This window comes from Fundulus heteroclitus, chromosome 9, assembly GCF_011125445.2.
Source record: "Fundulus heteroclitus isolate FHET01 chromosome 9, MU-UCD_Fhet_4.1, whole genome shotgun sequence".
In the NCBI taxonomy this organism is placed as follows: domain Eukaryota; kingdom Metazoa; phylum Chordata; class Actinopteri; order Cyprinodontiformes; family Fundulidae; genus Fundulus; species Fundulus heteroclitus.
Window position 1 is genome coordinate 12,691,197 of NC_046369.1, and position 20,495 is coordinate 12,711,691.

Genomic DNA, 20,495 nt, shown 5'->3' on the forward strand with positions numbered 1-20,495 from the left:
TTGGTTTACGGATGCTGAGGAGGCTCGCTGGTACTCGCGCTGCTGCTTCCTACGGACACTGCTGCTTTAGGTCGCTTCGAACTGTTGTTTTAGCCCAGCGCACCGTTCCGACTTAAGAAACAGAGATGGCTCAGTGCTCCGAAGCTACTAAGGCGGGCTCGTCGGTAAACGGAGACGGTGTAAAGAAGAGGAACGTGGCTGTCATCACCGGCATCACCGGCCAGGTAACACCCGGCTGCTGCTGCTGGAGGCGCCCAGTCGCTGAGCTGTCAGTGAGAGATGGGCTGAAGTGAATTCTGCAGGGACTCTCTGCGCGTTCGTGCTTTTGCACCAGGAAAACTGTCCTTTCGTGTTTGCGCGTCTTATCCGAGGCGTTGTGAGTAACGTGGCAGCGTAGCTTCGGGCGTTTTTAAATAACAGAGCTCAAGTTTAACTTGGGTTTTTGATTAACCTCGCTTGGCGTGTCGCTCGTAAAGGAAACCAGGAAATGATTTTTTTTTATCTCTGCACACAACATCCCGGATGGGATGGGAATGGCACGTTTTACCGGTTGGCTTCAGTCACTTGTTTGCACAATTCACGAGTGGAAATCAGTTTTCAGTGAAATAAGGGTGGAAGCAAACTTAAAACATGTTAAAAAAAACAAGAGTTTTGGACGCTGTAATAATATGCTATTGTATTAGGAGAGCAAGTAGTTTATGTACAAATTTATACTTTCATTTATATTTTTATAAATGAAACTTTGCTAAGTGTGCATCTGTTCCATTTTGTCTCTGCTTGTTTCCCCGGTGTTGGAAATATAAACCATCTTAAGGCAAACATCAGATTTAGTTGTTTCCTGGTTTCATTTATGACCTCTTGGACGTTTTGTTGATGCACTCTTGGAGTCTAATTCTTCTCTTGAGGAGGTTCACCACTTCCACCTTTTTCCCAATTTGTGGAATAAATCTCCAACTAAGCCAATACAAATGGCATCACAAACCTATTCAGACTGGTTAACGTCAGTTACTCTGTTTCTGATCTGATTATTATGCTCAGCATTTTGATCAGGGTACAGCTGGGCGATATGGACCAAAAATAATATCTCGATAATAAGAGTGCTGATATACAATATTTACCTCGACGTCTCTGAATCAAAGTTATATCCCAAATGTTTCACAGGCACATTTTTTTTTTAACAAACAGCTGTAGATAAATATAAGAAGCAACTGAAAAAATAATAAAAAAAAAAACTACTGGAATACCTGAAAGTGGAATTATAACACAACATAGATAGACCATCTTGATATAAACAATATAGTATCATTTTATATCTCTTTTAAAATAATCTCGATTTTTTATTTTTTTTTCTATTTATCTTTATAAATGTATCTTTGGCCAGCCACGTGACAATTGGTAATCAGATTGTTTTTGCGATTAATGTCATAATTTCGAATGGGTCTCGGTTGCTTTCTCATATAGGGTCGAGGTGGTTTGGATATCTCTTTTCTCTTTAACAGTAGATAAAATCTCCCTTTGAAAACTGCTATTTTTATTTATCAGCTAGCTTTGCCCAATATCATAATCTGTTATTTGCCGTTGCTGTAAGTGGGGCTTAAAATGCAGATGGGCAGGTTTATCGAGAACTCCTCCATGCTCCTGAGACTGTGCCGGGAGAGACACCGGAAACCTTTTCGCAATGTCACGTATTGATGTGTCATCATGGTGGAGTTGCCTGTGCAACCTCAGGTCCAGGTTTCGACTCATGCTACCGGTAGTGGCACCGACACTGGTTGAATTCAAAACTACTGAAAAGCAGCCAGAAAATGAGGAGGGAAAAAATGGCTGTGGCCTTCATCTGCGAACCCATTCCCATGGGGCCGTCTCATTTACTGCCCCCCTGTTTTTTGGTCTTGCGGCAGCAGATGCTCACATTGGACATAAATGACATTGCTCCAAATGATAAATGTCAGAGAGTGATGGAAGCAAAGAGGAGAAAGAGCGGGGCGAAGAACAAAGAAATATATTGCAGCTGCTATCATTATTGCAATTTACACCAATATTGATACCGTTACAAGATCTTCTAATGTCTCACAGCCCTAGCCAGGAACACCGCTAAGGAGCTGCAGTTTTGGAGATTCTGTAACGTAACATATGTTGAATTTCCTTGTGACCTCATAAACTCCCCGGGTAACAGCAGTTCAGAATAATCACAATTTCCCTTATAAAAAGTTATGCTAGAATTGAGTTCTGCTATCCTGAGTTGATTAGAAATCTGCAAACTAAGCCATAACTCCCTTAATAGATGTCTAGAGTAGAAATTGTCCACTTGACTGCCATGTTGGTAGTGGCAGTTTTTCCTGAGAAACCAATGCAAATGCGTCTGTGTATTATTTAAGGAGTGTGAGTAACACTTATAGTTTTTTTTAAATAGATTTTATTTGATCACATGTTACAGATGAGGCCATGTCACTAAGCTTTCCAACCCTAAAAACAGTCACTTTTTTCCATTCATTTATTAATGCATTTTCGCATTTGTTCACCTATGCATGCCACTCACAATATTGCAACAATGTTTCTGTATGATCTGGAGGCTCATTTGACTACTCCAGCAGGCTTTTTTTGAAATGCTACCAGTTCCTTTAAAACGTATTTAACTTGAACCCAGGCACTCATGATTTTTGTAGCTGGTTTAATCAATATTCTAAACGATTGTCAAACTTGTTAAATTCAATTCAGTTTTATTTATATAGCACCAATTCATGAAACATGTCATCTCGAGACACTTTACAAAGTCAAATTCAATCATATTATACAGATTGGGTCAAAAAGTTCCTATATAAGGGAACCAGTTGATTACATCAAAGTCCCAACAAGCAGCATTCACTCCTGAAGAAGCGTAGAGCTACAGGGAGAGTCGTCTGCATTGTACATGGCTTTGCAGCAATCCCTCATACTGAGCAAGCATGAAGCGACAGTGGAAAGAAAAACCACCCATTAGCGGGAAGGAAAAACCTCCGGCAGAACCGGGCTCAGTATGAACGGTCATCTGTCTTGACCGACTGGGGTCACAGAAGACAGAGCAGAGACACAACAAGACAGACAAAAAAGCACAGAAGCACACATTGATCTAGTAATCTGTTCTACATTAGATGGTAGTAGCGGATGAGCCGTCTTCTCTGGATGATGTCACAGTTAACAGAACGTAAGATCAGTTGTACCTACTTTGAAGAAAAAAGAGAGAGAGAGAACAAAAAGTTAAAAGCTGAAATGACGACAGTCATTTCAATGCAATGCAATGCAAAACTGGAGAACAGTAGAAATCAGTAGAGTGAGAAAAATAGACCCTGATGTCCTCCAGTAGCCTAAGCCTATAGCAGCATAACTATAGAGGTAGCTCAGGGTAACATGAGCCACTCTAACTATAAGCGTTGTCAAAAAGAAAAGTTTTAAGCCTAGTCTTAAAAGTAGACAGGGTGTCTGCCTCACGGACTAAAACTGGGAGTTGGTTCCACAGGAGAGGAGCCTGATAGCTAAAGGATCTGCCTCCCATTCTACTTTTAGAGACTCTAGGAACCACCAGCAAACCTGCAGTCTGAGAGCGAAGTGCTCTGTTAGGAACATACGGGGTAATCAGAGCTCTGATATATGATGGAGCTTGGTTATTAAGGGCTTTATACGTTAGACGAAGAATTTTAAATTCTATTCTTGATTTAACAGGAAGCCAATGAAGGGAAGCTAAAATTGGAGAAATATGATCCCTCTTGTTGGCTCTTCACACATAGTGCCACACACTGATTTTTAACAGGAGCGTCGTACGCAGTGTAAAATGCATCTATCAAACTAACATTGGACATCTTTCAACAATCCAGTCAAATGTTTACTGTTTTAAGCCAATATTTTCAATAATAAATTCCTAAAGAAAGCCATCGCAAGTCACTAATGCATAGATTAAACATATTGTCAAATAAAATGCATTTTTTTTTTATTATTTAAAAGAATTCAGTTCCATATTAAAAAAAAATTGACTTTATGATGGACTTGTTTTAGTTGTAATTCCCCTATTTACAGTTAAAAGACAAAGTTCAGGTGACTTCATAAAAAAACATTGATATAGATTCCTCTGCAATACGAACATGGAAGTAAACCAAGTAATGCATAATCTTTTTATCAAGTTACAGCATTTAGCCACATGGGGGCGGCAGAGTAAAACGTTTCTTCACAGAACTCCTCCTTCTCTCCCTGCATTGGCAGATCTGTAGTAAAACTCTGATTACGGTTGTATTTTAAACCATTCAGATTGTTATTTTAAATTTATGTAAATTTTGTTTAGGAATAATACTGTCATCTGCTACAGAAGTGGAAAGTGTTCATTAAATGAAACACTTCTGTGCACGTTGGTAAGGAGGAGTGACATATTCCCCAACACCGCATTACTGGCCAGTGGCTTGCACCGCCTTCAGGTCTGCATTTTCAAAGATGTGTGTTACCTGCATGACTTTTGCTGTCGTAGTTTCCATACCTGGATCTGGAAATTTGGCATCTTAGAACACGTGTCAAACTCAAAGCCCGTTGGCCGAATCCGGCCCGTCAAGGCAATTTATCCGGCTCTCAAGAGCCAAAAAAGGCATATCATGTCATAAAGTGGCTAAAACCGTGCCTCCTGTAGCAAATGTTGCTTTTGTTTTGAACTGTGTGGTAACAGCTTCCTGTCAAAATGCTTTTGTTTTTGACTTTCTGTAAAGAGGGCCATGTGTTTTCTTCTGGCTGTTCTCCACATGTTGGTGGACTTAGAAGCGTCTAGCAGCAGCCGCACACCTGACCTATTTGGCTCAGAGAAGAGACGGGAGTGTCTCTGTGCGCTGCTTTTTGGGAAAAAGTGCGACAGTTTGGGCAGATGTGAATGCGAGGCTTTTAATGCAGTGGGGGAAACCACGATACGTCTTCAGATGAAGCCTCTGAGAATGCATGGGACCCAAAGGTTTATTGGGACAGACAACAAAGTTCAATTGTTTCTTTGGGTGACTTTAAAGTATGCAACTCAGCACTGTGGTATTTAAAGTGGTCGGCATCCGTTAGGAAGAGCGACAGCGCGTTCTTCTCTATTTGCAGTCGTACTGCACATGTGCCGGGGGGGCTTCCCCATGCAGGCATATTCTGTTTTACCTGTGTACTCGACAGTGGAGACTGGGATGATTTGAATCCCTTCCCTCTGGAACTCGTTTTTAAGCATGCTGTTGTCAGAGAAACGTGTGCCATTGTGGCGTACTCCAACAATAGAAACACAACAAAACTTGTTGTGGACATTACATCAGATGTGTGGTTTGCATTATTTATTATTTAATATTTACAATATTTAATGTGGTTTTTAATTACGGAGTGTAAAACTTGCCCTTTTTTTTCTTTTTAACACCTTCTACAGGGTTGCAGAGTAAACCTGCAGGCTGAAAGTGAGTTGGTCTGCTGGGAAAATATGGAGCCATGCTCTCCTTTAACTTGGTTAACTGAACGTGTCTAAGGGGCTAAGGAGAGGAGTTTAAAATAAAACTAATCTCTACCGCTCTGCTCTAATCTGAATTCTTGCTGCAGTGTTATTGAACATCTGGGTGTGTCTCAGAAAGCTTTTAGGACATCCTGACAAGCGCTGCAGCGGTCCAGGCAGTAGGAGCGAATGCGTGGACATTTTTTACCGTGACTTTTTTTTTTTTTGTGAAAAAGCAAAAAGTCTGTGAACTTCACAATATGTTATAAAATTTTATATTGTAGAATAACCTTTTTGAGTTAAGTTTATTGCCTGCTTTGTGTCAGTAGGTCAGTTAATCCTGTCCTCCATTTCTATAATTTTGCCCTTTCTAAAGTCACAGTTACAGAAATCAATTAATGCTCTACTTTTGACATGAAATTCAAGGAATTAGGCAAAAATATTAGCCGAAACTGATTTATATTAATTAGGTCCGATTACCTTTATTTATTATTTAAAAAATAAAATGAAAGTTATTTTTCTCTGCATTTGTCTTCACCCAGATTAATTTATTATAAACAAAAAAACTATGTGAAGGTAGGGCTGGACGATAATTCAATAACGATGTATATCGACGATAGAAAATAAAGGATAAATAAAACTTTCAATAGAATAACAGTTTTAATTCCTTATGCATTTTAGCCACGTAGGTTAATATTAGTCATTACATTCTCCCAACCAATCACAAACGCAGATCCAGGATCGTTGCTTCACAAAGCTCCGCCCCCTTCAAAGAGTTCAGAGAGCACGCATTTTTTTTAATTTTTAAAAAAAAACTTCCTGTTCTGGTAGAAAGTTGTTTGAATAATAGGTTGAGGTTGAATTCAGTGTTTGTGTGTTCTGTATCTAAAAACAGGTCACTAAGCATAAAATGGCCAGGGCTGAACTTAAAATATATGTTTTGAATTTTGATAATTATCTATATGGATCAATATGATTTCTATTTTATCGATATGCTTTTTTTCTATGTCGTCCAGCCCTATATTAAGGCAAATTCACTTCACATAATGCACCGATATTACAGTCAGTTTTTCGAAAAAAAAATAAAATAAATAAACAACCTGAAAATTTTTTTTCTAACATCAAATCACAAAGGCTGCAGTCTACATCAAATCGGGGTTCGGGTCAGCTCGGTTTTTCAAAGGTCTAAATGTTCTTTTAAGATTGCATTAGAAAATATTTTATTCTTTACAATATTGCTCAAATGAGGACTCTTTTAAAAAAATAAAAAAATAAACTGCCCATCAAAATTTCACCTGTGGTTTTGCATACACCCATGCGTTTTAACATCTGTCCCATTTAGTGGCATCCACTAAATGGGACAGATGTGTGCAGCAGATGATTAGCACCGGAGGAAATGGGCTCACGGATATTTCACGGTCTCGAGCAGCAGTCGGCACTAGAGCGTTCCCAGAATGCAGCCCCGGAGAGACGACCGTCGGAGCTCCTGGAAAGTCTCGCATTCCTGCGTCAGGCAGCACTTCTCCACACCCCCCCATATCTCCCCGCGCCCTCTTTAACAGACAAGAAGAATAACAGCATTAATTCATTTTTATTTTGCCCGTCATGCCATTACTGAGGAACACTGAGAGCTCGCGCAAGAGGCGGGCAGGGAAGCATCTGGATACGCCATCTCGGAGCTTCACACGCCGGGCCGCAGGAGTCTCGGACGAATCCGTAAATCACCTCGCTAACTACTGTTCATAAATTCCAGGGCAGCGTGCTGCTCGTTCCGAATGTTTCTGAGCGTTGTCTCGCTGTGAAGTATTGGGCCGGGATGGCGTGAGTTATAGGAGACCACCTGAGTGCCAAGCCAAAGCTGCAGAGCCGCGCAGGGGGGGGGGGCTTCTGGGTGATGCTGCAGGGTTACAGAAAGGACAGCTTTAAGCTCGCTGTGTGACAATAAAACTTTACTCTGCCTTGGAGCTTTCACACATCTCTTTTCAACTCTCTGTCTGAGTTTTGACCCCCCGCTCAAACCTTTTTGATGTTCCTCCTGTTCGCCCTCTCTTCCCCGTTCCTGTTTAATCTGCTCATTCCCTCCCCGCCTCCCTGCACTCGCTCCACCGTTCGCAAAACAGGATAAAGTCTGAGCGAGGGCCAGCAACAATAATCATAAAGCTAAGAATCCATGCACACACCTCCTCTGTTGCTCATAATGGCTGCTGATGGCTCCTCAAAGGCTGATTCTTCCTCCGACTGAAGTCTGGCAGCCTTTGTTGATACAGGAGGAGATACGAGTTCAGCTGTAGTTGTAAAAAGCTGAATTAGCTGCACACTAAGCTCTCAAAGTGGAGTTTATCAACCATATATATATATATATATATATATATATATATATATATATATATATATATATATATATATATATATATATATATATATATATATATATATATATATATATAAATTATTCTTTCTACGACCCCCTCCTTTGCTAGATTTTTATTTTTCTTAAGCATAAAACAAGGATTAGATTTCAGATAAGGAGCAAGTGACTGGTTTTCTAGGGATTAAAAATCCCTTCAAGTTAAATTTATTTTGCTACCAGAGTAGATTTCTTGTACAAACTCGATTTTATTGATTCATGAACTATATAAATGTAACCTAACAAAATGCTCTCTTCAGGGGGTTTTCCACCACAGGAAATTGCCGGCAGTTTTAAAGTTCCAAAGCCTAATATTCTTGGCTGATCTCACGGTAGAAAAGCAACATGATATTCATAAGTATGTTTTTCTAAGTCTAGAATTGTGTGAAAGTGAGAACGGCTGACTTTATTACACTGGAAGGAGCGGTATGCTGGTGGGGGGAGTCGCAGGACCACTTTATTCCAAAAGGGAGAAGCTTAGACTTAGACAACTTTATTGTCATTTTGTATGCACAAAGTGCGTACAGAACGAAATTTCGTTGGCATACAGCTTGAAAAAAATCACAGTTAATTGCGGCAAGTTTCAGGATAAAGATGTAGCAGCTTTAGAAGCAGCATTTGCTCCTGACGAAGAAAGCCAGAACTGGACCATCACACTACAGTCGGCAGGACGTTCTCTTTTACGAAATGCTTTGTTTAGTTTTAAACCAGGTTTGCCACTTTTGTTTCATAAATCCTCAGGATATTTGCCCAAATATCTGTTTGTGGGCAAAGACATATTTCTCTTTACAGTAGCTATCAGGCAGTTGGCTCGGTGTCCGGCTCTACAGCAGAATACTTTGGCGGACACATGAGGTGTCTATATTCGCTCGGTGATTTTGAAATTTGGCAATCCAGGTCCTGTGGCTGTAAAACAAGCCCAAACCATCATCACCCCGCCACCATGCTGTTGGTATGATGTGTTCTGGTGTGCTTTTTTTTTTTTTTTTTTTTTCTGAAAAAACTGACACTGTGTTATGACCACACATTTGGTCTCATCTGTCCAAAGGGAGATATCCGGATATCCAGTGAATAAATAGAGATCAGTGGGACGCACGCGTAGCTGCTACTCTCACATCTGTTTGGTCAGAATCCACATTTTCTTGAAGGCAGAACAACAAGAAGTGCCTCGACCAGCGTAAACTTGTTATGGTTTCTCATGGCGCCTTGTGCTAACAATATTTTTATTTGATACCATGACTGGCTAAAACCAACCTAGGCGGGCACTAGGTGTCGCTTTGCCCAATCAGCTTGGAAAGTTCTGCTGAATGTCCTCTTCCCTTTTCCTGAACAGATTTCATGGGAGCAGGCCCAGATTGATAATGTGCAGAACGTAGACTGCTACAGATTATCCATCTGGCTTGCCAGGTTAAGACTGGGTGAAACCGACTACAGTGCTTGAGAAGTGGGAGGGGCTTATGGCAGCACTCAGGACAGTAACTGTAGAACGATTGGTGCTTTCACGTGTAGTCATCAAAGTCTCAAATAACAGAAAAAAGTCGCTAGATTTGTCGCTAATCACTTATTTGAAAAAGAAAGTCGCTAGAAGGATCTGAAAAGTCCATAAATATACCAGCAAACTTGCTTAGATGGCAACAGAGAGAGCTGTATTTGTTTGTTTTTTCACCACGTCTGTAGAGTGGATAACAGAGCTCTTGAGCTTTTTGACATTTCATTACACAAACTGACCCTAGGGGAAAATTAGCTTTGATGTCCACTCATTAGAAGATTGGGAGCTCTCTTAGAAAAACTCTACTTGTGAATCTTTCTCACCCTGTGACTTCTGAGTGTTTGGAAACGGTCTTGTAACCCTTCCCCGATTGCTGAACACAATAACTGACCTCACTGACGTCACTGCTGATGTCCTGCCTAAGTGGCATCGTGTTGGCGCACACACCTGGAGCAGCGGTCAACCAAAAGTCTTTTTTTTTTTTATAAAGCTGCTCATCCAGATAATCAGTTAATCAAGTTAATATGATCAGCAGCTCCTGGCTGCTACGTTTCATCTTAAATCCTAAAGAAGTGGCAAGGGTGTACTTACATTTTCTCATGACTGTATTTATAGTCATGGAACCTTTTTTTTTTTATTTCCCAAGACTGTACTTTGAGGTACATTCTTTAAAAGACCCACAAAAACAGCTGGTTGTGTGGCTTTGTGTGTATTGGTTAAAAATGAAACCACGTTTTATTACTAAGTAACTATTAAGCAGGAGCAGGTTGTTTATTTCCCACCAACAGTAGTGGAAAAAAAGCACATCTTATTTGTTTTACCATTTCTTTTTCTTTTATCAAACTACAAATCTAAGCATGTAATATTTTTTTTAGTTTCCATACTATGGTGAACTCAAAGTCCAGTGTAATATTTTTTTGTATATTATAACAGGTACAAATTAGGTGTTCTGCCTTAGAAATGAGGATTGCCAGAGCTGCTTGTCGCTGGTCGCATGGGTCAGACTGGAAGTGTATCCCTAAATGGGTTTTTAGGATATTTGACCTTCAAAATTAGAATCATCGAAGGCTTATTTAAGATGTTTTCAGGTTTTTGTGGTCAGCTTACGGAGCAGGTGTTGAGAAATGATCCAACTAGAAAAACAGCTGTTAAAGCTCTGAATGCCCCAGTGCAGTGCAGCAGATTGATAATGTCCACTTTTTATTTTTTTAAATAAGCTATATCTCCTCCTTCAGTCAGTTTGATTCATTTTGATGTGCAGTAACCTTTGCTGTCACCTACCTTGTTAAGAGAGATGGGTCTATATGGGGGGCCAAAGCTTGGTGATAATGCATCATTGTTTGTTGGGGGGGCTAGGGAGAGTGTTGAGTTTAGGTTATGGTTATGACTAATAAGAATTGTTAGAGCTCGTTTTGGGGCTAGGCTCTAAAGGAATTGCTAAAATGAATGGAAGTCGGTGTAATGTCCTAATAAGGCTAGAAAGCCGAACTTGTGTGTGTGTGTGTGGATGTCTGTGATTGCGGCGTCATTATGCTGTATCAGACGTAATTGCAGGCCAGTGCCTTGCTTGCCAGCTTCTGCCTGCGGTCTAAAGAAAACACATTAAAGTGATTCATTTGCAGTCTGCACACAATGATGGATTAATGCACGCCCGGCCCCACTGTTTACATAGATGTATGCCTCATGGCTGCAGGCATTATCAGAGTTCTTTGCAAAATCGGACCTGCTGGCTCCTTTTCCTCCAGAAAATTACACAGTTTATCTGATTGTGACTCAAAAGCCACACAGATGGCAGTATGTATATAAAAGAAACCCTATCTTCTTCATTTTCTGTTTCACCAGCAGAGGGCAGCCAACTCATACACTATTTCTTTAGGATCTCTGCTTTACTCTCATAAGTCTCATGTTTCTTAAATTTGATTGAAATCCTATGTAAAATTAATATGAAGTATTTATCTGTACGTCTTGAGTATTTAATCAGACTCTTTGAAAATTTGCCAGATATTGCGCTCAGAATAATCAGGTCTGCAAATAAATTGTGGAGGAGAGATTTGATGTCAACTTACTGACATTTTTGTAAATGACCTTTTACATATTTGTTTATTAACTATTTTGTTTTGCCTATAAAATAATGATTACCAACAAATAAAATACTAATTTCTGTCTACCGTCTCTTATCCAAGGGACAGAGCTATTAGAAGATGATGACAATCATATCTTCAGTCATTGATTATGCTGACCAAATATACAAAATCATTTTTCCACTTTACAAACTGGAGTGTATAATTGCAAATTCATTTGAGTTTGTCTTTTTATTGCACAGGAATATAAAATCCTAATGTAAAATAAAATGAATAGAAAACAAACTTGTACTCATGTGTTCCTCTGTCACTGAGGCATATCGAGCCGCTTAATGAAAGCTTGATGATGATGATGATGATGGTGATGGTGAAGAGAAGGTTAACTTAGATCTGAGCTAATTACTGGAGCTTGACATTAAAACCAGCTTATTTTGCCTTTTTTTTTTCTTGTTTTACATTTTACTTTGAAATATTGTAAAATTTCTCTTTATATATCAAAAGAGTCATGTACATTTTAATTTAGACATTGCGATAGGCAGCATTCAGTTTAGTTACTTTGAGATTTAGTGTTTCCTACTTCCATCATATGAAAAATAAAAATATATAAAAAAGCTTTCTTTCTTTGGTTTAAAGTCTATAAAGTTATGGAAAAAAATCATGTGTTACATTGAAGTAAACTGCATCTAAACAGCATGTTATATATTCCTATGTAACATTTTCCATTTCACACAAAGTCTGCCTTCTCATGTGCTGCTTTGACATTTTGGCAATGTGTCTCCCATAATTTAAAGGTTTAGCAACAAAAAACTCTGTTATCATTTTCTGTATGACCGTATCAGCCTTTCGCATTCTTTCCAGACTTGCTTCACTTCATTGAGGTTTATAGATGTGTTTCTGTGCAGCTCTCTTAAAGTCCCACCACAGTATTCAGGCCAAGTAAAGGTCTGAACATTTGTTGGCCCACTGCAGCTCCCTGATTCTTTCTTTCTTTTATATCTATTCTATTCCTATTCTATCTTTTCAAACACTGTTCAAAAAGCTGGACTGTTGTCCTCCAATGTAAATCTTCAGTTTAACAAGGGCCCATACGCTCTCAATAGGGCTTATAAGAGCTGAGAAAGGGGCCATTTCATTGTTCTTTAATTTTTAAGCCCTTTACTGGCTATCTACACAGTTTACATCGACACATGTGATGCAGCATTACTACATACTCGTGATCTTCTTTGAAAATGCAGACTTTTTCATCTACCATTGTTTCAAGAAATAGTCTTCTAAGTTTTGGGAGTGGCTGTCTTCAAGCCAAAAGGGTCCATCTATCTCTTCTTGCTCATCTATTTTATCTGTAAAACTATGCTAGTACTATACTAGTACTGATGGAGCCATAGGCCCATTCGTCTGGTCTGTCAAGAGTCACTCTCATCTCATCACTCCAAGAAACCTTGGGTACTCTCACGTCAAATATTTCTCGGCTCAGTCCTGACATTTCAGCCTACTGTACATGTGCAGTTCCGCGGTGCTTGGCAGTCAGCCTCTCTTACCTTGGCGATGTCGCTGAAAATTGTACACGTTGTACTTATGGGGCCCTCCAGGTAGGCTGCAGTTCCAGAATGTGACAGTGCCGGAGATGAATGGTTTCCAGGAATCTCCACACTTGATTAGCTTTAGCTTAAATCTTTTGTTCCCAACCGGTTTCTTGCAACCATGTTGATTATGTTCAGAAGCTTGACGATTTTAAGAGTGGTCAGTCCGTCTGAAATATTTATTTTAATTTTTTTACATTTTTGACTTGCCAGAGTTGGTCAAATCGTTTTTTTTTTTTTTTTTTTTTATTAATTTTATCTGAGAAATAAAAGTTGTTTAATTATGGACACCTTGATTCAGGGTGTTTGTCTCCTCAGGCCACACTCTTCCTCATTCCACAAATACGCAACACTGAATATGTTTAAGTTTAATAGGCATTTAAGTTTATACAGCTTGGAGTTGGAAAATATCCATAGTAATACATGATCAAAATGCTCACTTGCCTACTTGTCGAGCGTTCAAGATTTATTTATTTAAATATAAATAAATGAAAAAATGTAGCTGCTTTTCCTTAAGGAAATCTTTCTCTTTTTAGTTGCCTAATGAGCTTTACTTTTAGTTCTTCATTAGAATTAGATTAATGTTTGAGTCCTTGAAGTTCTAGCTCTCACTTGACCAAACTTTGGTTTTAATAGCAAGGCTATATTGTGACATTCCTAGATGAGCCTTTGGGGAGTTTGTGGTGTGGCCACGGGTCTGACAGGTGACTGTATTACGTATTTGTGTGTACGTCTGCCTCTGTGGCTTCCAGCGAGCGCACAGCTCCCCAAAACAGGAAACGGGGAGGTGAAGCCAGGGTCTATGGGATAATGTGGCCTCAAAGGAGCTTCTTGTTTAGAGGCAGGGCTGCAGCTCTTTAGGCTTGTTTTCCGTTTTGTACTTGCATGGAACGTTTTGACCCTGGCAGAAGGACAGGAAAACATGACACCAGCCGGAGCTTTGAACGCTGTGTGGATGGATGAGGGGTTGCCAAAGCTCAGTTTACCACCCCCACCCCTACCCCCTACTCCATTGCTTTAGGCAGAAAGAGGCTTGCTCGCAGTGCCAACTGGCTTTCATGGTGCTCAACCTGCAGATCCAACGAATTATCTTAAAAAGAGATCATAAAAATGTAAGACCGAAGGCAGTTACAAAAAACTATTTAATTATGCACCAAACCCTTTATTTGTTCTTTTAAACCAGATGGTTTCCCATCACAGAAGATCATATATTAGGGCAATATGAAATGTCTTGTTTTTTGGCTTTTTAAATTTTTTTTTTCAATTCTGTAGTTGCTTAAGAAAATAAGCATTACAGGTATTTGCATAAGATTTGTGAACTATTTTTGCCACAGCAAATACAGAATCAGTTCTCTGCCTTTTATAAACTCATTTAGTTTAGACTCTGTGCAGTTTGGAACTTGAATGACAGGCTCGCCAGTAACGTTCTCCAAGTATAGAACCCTAGAAAGTAGGAATGCAAACAAATAATTGATTTACAATTAATTGTCAATTAATGGTTGATTAGAATAAAGTTTGTTCCATCCGATCAAACGGTAACATCAGCTTATACGGACCTTCTTTCAGTGTTGTAGTCTGGCCACCATCCAGAAGAGGGCGCTGCCAATCATTCTAAAGTGGAGCCAGACCACAGTAGTAAGAGAGAAAAAAAGACATAGTGGTCATGAAGCGGTCCAAAAAGAGTTTTGTGTGAGATTATTTTTGCACTGTTTGACAACAAGGTTGCAAAATGCTCTTTATGTGCTTCTGTTTCTAAATATAAACACTCAACAGGCTCCTTTTGTGGTCAGCAAAACGGCTCCTGTTCAGCCGGGCTGCATGGCGGAGCAGTGTCAACATCTCAACCAAAACTTGTATGCCATGAAGGCACGGATGGGCTGACGGAAAGCCGGGGGGGCACTACGCAGAATATTGTTACATGATAGAAAAAGACATGATGCCTAAAGGATGGTTGATGAGTATTCAGTGATCAGTGTTTTTATATATTTTATTCTATTCCACTTCTTTGTTTCTATTCAGTGACCTAATAGGATCATGTTTTGTTATAGTTTTTAAATATGTTCAAGTTTGATAATGTGTGAGAAAACCACAATGTTTGTTTAGTCAGTCAGTATTTAATACAGGTGGCCCAATTTTTCTTTTTTTTAAATCGATATCTTGCATCCCTTTGGGAACACCTAACTTTTTTACATCACGGAAATTTTTTTTAAATCACACAAGTACCTAGAGTGAAAATGAAGGTTTCATCTTTAGATTAAGTCATTAATTGATAACTTGCATCCCTAGAAGTGTTAGAGCCATGTACGATATGAGCGACATGATCTATTTCTGACATTTTAAATCCTCAAAAGGTAAAGCAAGCTCATTCCATGAAGAACTAAAAAAACAATCTCATGCTTTTCATTTCTTATGTCATTAAAGATGGATTTGTGTTTACCACAGAGATCCACAGATAATTAGCCAGCCAGACTGACTTACGCCATAAACACGTCAGTTTGGAAAGTAGTGGGTAGAGCCCGATTTCAAAGGCAGGACCAGGGCGGGACTAACACGACCAGCGGACAAAGGTTACAAATAATCAGATAACTTTGGCTGTGACGCAAACTCCAAGCTACACGCTATGTTTTAGCTCTTAGAGCAGCCAGTTGTTGAGGTTTTAAAGATATATTCAGCTCATTCAGGACACAATGAAGAGCATCATTAAACATCACTCTTTTGTGACTGCCATCTTGACTGTAATGGTTATAGAAAAGGTCTGCTGCATTGTGGGTAATTCTGGCACTGCCTCCCACATTGTGATTGGTCCGGTAAGTTTTAGCCTGGGGAGTCTAAAGGCTGGTTTATGCTTGACGTGTCCGCAAGGTCAAATTATGTCATTTCAGCAACCACGCCTTCCGTGCCCCCAATTTAGATAAAACTTGGTTAAATTTAATGAGAATTTGTTAATATCAAACCAATTTTTTTATTTACATAGCTCTAAATTGATTTCTACCATGAGCCACAAGATTATCACCAGAAGAAAATAAATTATTTGCATGTTCTGCAAACAGAACAAAATTAAGTATTTTTGTGTATGTAATAAACCTTGCATATATCATTTAAATATAAAATAAACAGTTTGGGTCCCAGCATTGACCCCTGGGAGACACCACAAACGATGTCCAAGCATGATGACTGCATGCCATCCATTTGTACAAATTATTGCCTGTTGCTAGGAAAACTTTTCATCTACTGCGTAACTACTCCTCTTATACCATGAAGTTCCAATTTACTGATTACAATTTCATGATTAATTCTATTAAAGGCTTTTTTTTTTTTTAGATCAATGAATACTCCAACTGCAAATGTTGACTTGGGATTATTCCAAAAGTGCCATGGCTGTTGATCTGTGTGACCTAAATCCAAATAGACTATTGGAGAGAAATCTATGTTTGTTGATGAATATATCCAGTCCCCTAACATTTTTATTTTCCAAAATTTGCCTCTTGTTCTCTTTTGCTAGCACCTGAGCAGTTCTGTTCCAACCTGGAGATGAAGTATAGGGCTGCCATGTGAACCAAAGCATGTGTACATGTGTATTTGTATGTGTGCATGTTGGTCTATGGAGTTTATGAAGGCGTATTGAGAGATTAATGCCATTACTTAGTCTGAGTCTTTGAGTTAGTGGAGTCGGAAAGTTTAAGCAGGAAAAAGACTTTGTTGTCAGTGCTTGCTCACACACAGCTCTGCCAAGAGCTAAAGATTCATGTGGATGTTACATCCACTGATCCCATGACTCCCACAAAACTGCTAGGCTGTATCATACAGCTTTCCAACGGCTTGTAATCCAACAGCACTAAATATGTCAATATACTGTTGTGACCATTCAATTGTTTTATTTACAGAAAAAGACAACACAACAACTTTATGATAAATTAATTATGTTAGGACCACTCTTTGTTAGCAGGCCAGGAATAATCTTCTTCTGTAGGTTTGAAAACCAGCCATTCCCATCTCACTCCCACACAAAATGATGACCTGCAACCCTCCACCAACAACCACTCCCTCACCTCTGACCCCTACTGGCACTAGAGAATCGCCGGGGAAGATGTAATTAGGTTCTTTGAGCATCAGAAGTCGAGGAAATACCCAGGACTTGATGGTGTTTCCCCGTTCTCCCTGAAAGCTCGTACTGATCAACTGGCCCACTCTTAAACAAGTCTCTGGAGCTGTGTGGAGGCTCCCTCCCGCTTAAATTGCTTCATCATTATCCCGGGCCCCAAAAAATTCATCACAATGGGGTTAAATCACTAAAGACCTGTTGCCCTGAGGTCATGAAATACTTTGTACAACTGATATTAAAGCATCTGAACGAAGTCACAAGCTGCCGGCTGGGCCCTCTGCAGTTTGCCAGGCAAACAGGTTAGCAGACAACTGAGTCAAATTGGGACTACGCTTCATCCTGCACCTCCTTGACCACCCGCAGGTGTACAGCAGGATCCAGTATGTAGATATAGACCACTGACACCGACTGGCCTCTACATGTCAGTGGATAACCAGGTGAGGCTTGAGAGCATCTTCTCCGGCAATGACTGCACCTTAGCAGAGCCGTCTGTGAAACCCGTGAAGTTTGCAAATGACACCACTGTCGTTGGTTTACTTTATGAATAGTCAAGTTCGCATATCGGTAGGAGATGGATCGGCCGGTCCCCTGGCCTGCATCTGTTGTGGTTCCTAGTGACCACCTTTCTCGGTACCTGCGCTGGTCCTCACACATAGACACTGTTCATACGAAGGCCCGGCACAGACTGTACTTCTTGCAGTAACTCAAGAAGTACCGTGCACAGGAGCTGGTGGTTATCTTCTATGCTGCCATTATTCAGCTGCTTTTGAACATCTGTCACTGTGTGGTTTGGTTGATAAACAACACAGGACAGGTCCAAATTGCAACAAAAAAATTAGGTCTGCCGAGAAGATCCTCAGGGCGGACGTTCCCTTCATCCAGGACTTGTACAGTTTTCGGGTCAGGAAAAAGACTGCTGACATCTCTGCAGACCCCCGCAGACCTGCACACAAGCTCTGTAGACTTTTACCTTTAGGTCAGCGCTGCAGAATGCTTTTTTGCGGAAAAAAAACAAGCAAAAGAAAAACAAACAACAGCTCACCACACTGTGAGCACTGTGGCTGATGCCAGATTCTTTGGATGTGCACAATAATGACCGAATAAAGCTGATTCTGCTCCTGATCTATAGTAGTTTATGCAGTAGACAGGGGAACAGTGAAATGCTGTTTATTACAATAAGCTTTAGGGGTTACTTGGTTTTTATTCCTAAACAAAACATGACAGGTTTAAAATGCAATGTTTTCAATATGTTGTTTTGGTTTAATATAGTTGCAAGGAAATTTGGTGCTGTGTTCTGAATCTTTTTGTGGAGATCAGAAATACGCTAAAATGCTGACCCTCGATGTGTGCTTTGAATTATGGTGCTGTCACATGCTGTACATTCATGGTGATGGCGATGCTCACATGTCTGGAGTAATGTAGATATCCATACACACGTGCAGCCCATACCGTGACATTGGTGACAAAAACCATTTCATTGTAGCGGACAAGAAATGGCAATGAAAATGCCTTGAGTGTGTGCAATTTCTAGTCTGCAGAACTGTTTGCACCTTGTTGAGACATAATATTTTAATCTCAGAGATTTTCTCCCTCAAGTGAAAAATCAATCTGCAAGTAATCTAAATGCAATACATGGTGCATGCATTATTCCTAAGTGGTGTTTTGTTTCTTTTCAGGATGGCTCCTACCTGGCTGAGTTCCTGCTTGCAAAAGGCTACGAGGTGAGAGTGACACAACGCACACTGCAGCCTTATAAACCACCAGATCTTTTCCCTTCAGACGCTCAGACGTGCGCACAGACGCACCGAAAAATAAATGGCGATAGCCACGAAGGCCAACATCCACACAGCAACATTCCCCTCGATAAGCTGCATCCAGGCATTGCTGTCTGGGGGGAACTCTTGGGGGAATTGTGACGTGATTGGACAGCTTGTACAGACACTGGTTCACTCACACCTCGCCCTGATAAGACCCTCCTGTTGCATGAATCTTTTCACTCACGACCGGGGTGGGGTCAGGGGTGAAAGTCAAAGTAATTCCCTGGGTCAAAGTAATTCCCAGGAAGTTGTCGTTATCATACAGCCATAACAGTGAGGCCACTAAATTTCCTCTGCTACTTGATGTTTTTTTTGGGGGGGAAGTTCAGCAGTGCTGAGAAAACTATTTGCCCCGAACAGATTTCTTTTGATTTTGGATTTTGCTCTCTAAAAAACTTCTAATATTGACCACGGATAATCTGAGTAATTAGAAAACAGAGTATTGACATTCATCCATCCATTGTTTGTACCCACTTATCTATGCAGGGTTGTAGGTAGGCTGGTGCCCATGAGAGGCAGGTACACCCTGGTCAGGTCCAGTCCATCACAGAGTACTGAAATTCTGCTTTCATTTATTAATAAAAAAAAAAAAACTATGCTGGGATGATTCCGTCTTAAGTGTAAATGGCAAATAGAAATTTGTTTTGCTCTGACACATTAAAGTATAGCTTAAAAAAGTACAAACAGAACAAATTCACAAGAATGCAAATGTTTGATGATAAGATGTATAAAGATTCTTGGTTAAAGACGATGCACACCTTTATCTTAACTTGCTTTTGTGTGAACTGCTCCATCTGCTGCCTGCCTTAGGGACAGCAGGCAGGAAATGGACGAGATCCAGTTTGTGAGGGGGGTGGGGGTGGGGGGGGGGGGTTGACTGATGGGGGTGGCAATAAAGGGGAGTCCAGAGGCATGCAGGAAGAGCACAGTGAATAAAGGAAGTGAGGTCGGGCCACAGTGTCCTCCTGCTAATGGACTCCCATTGGAGCAGGTCCTGTTATCTTCCCGAGCAGACCTTCCTCATAAACCCCCCGCAGAATGTGGAGTAAAGATCACAGATCAGACGGCAACAGCTAAACACTGAGCTGGAGTAAAAGCAGTGTTTATAGTTTTAGAAACTCTTTGGAAACAAGATCCAAGATAAATGAACAAAGTAAACAAGTTGATCATATCACGTTTTCATACGTTTGTGTGTGTTTGTGACATTTTTCACTTATTCTTGTCTGAATGAATCAGAATCACAAATACTTATTAAAGTATTTCTGATTCTGAATAGGTACGTTAATGCCCACCGTGCTTTTGCAGTACCAGTCCTGTCTGTCTCTTTGTTCCTCAGGTTCATGGTATTTTGCGCCGTTCCAGTTCCTTCAACACAGGTCGCATCGAACACCTTTACCAAAACCCACAGACGCATACGGAGGGCAGTAAGTATCTTGTTTGGTTTCTCGTTTTGGTGATGTTTGATGAAGACTTGTGCTCTGTCAGATAAAATGGCAACTTTGGTCTGTAAAACCTGTTGGTGGCATTGTGTTTTTTTTTTAGCTTTAAACCTTTATTT

At 40.2% G+C, this 20,495-nt stretch overlaps 1 protein-coding gene across 2 annotated transcripts in view; it reads left to right on the forward strand.

Moving 5' to 3' along the window:
• gmds (GDP-mannose 4,6-dehydratase) overlaps window positions 1-20,495 on the forward strand; it is a 271,469-nt gene continuing 250,974 nt past the window's right edge. For both annotated transcript variants that reach the window (XM_012872192.2, XM_036141034.1), the window contains exons 1-3: window positions 1-224; window positions 18,797-18,841; window positions 20,274-20,361. In XM_012872192.2, coding sequence (XP_012727646.2) covers window positions 126-224; window positions 18,797-18,841; window positions 20,274-20,361 — 232 coding nt within the window. In that variant the 5' untranslated portion in view covers window positions 1-125. The remainder of the gene's footprint in view (window positions 225-18,796; window positions 18,842-20,273; window positions 20,362-20,495) is intronic.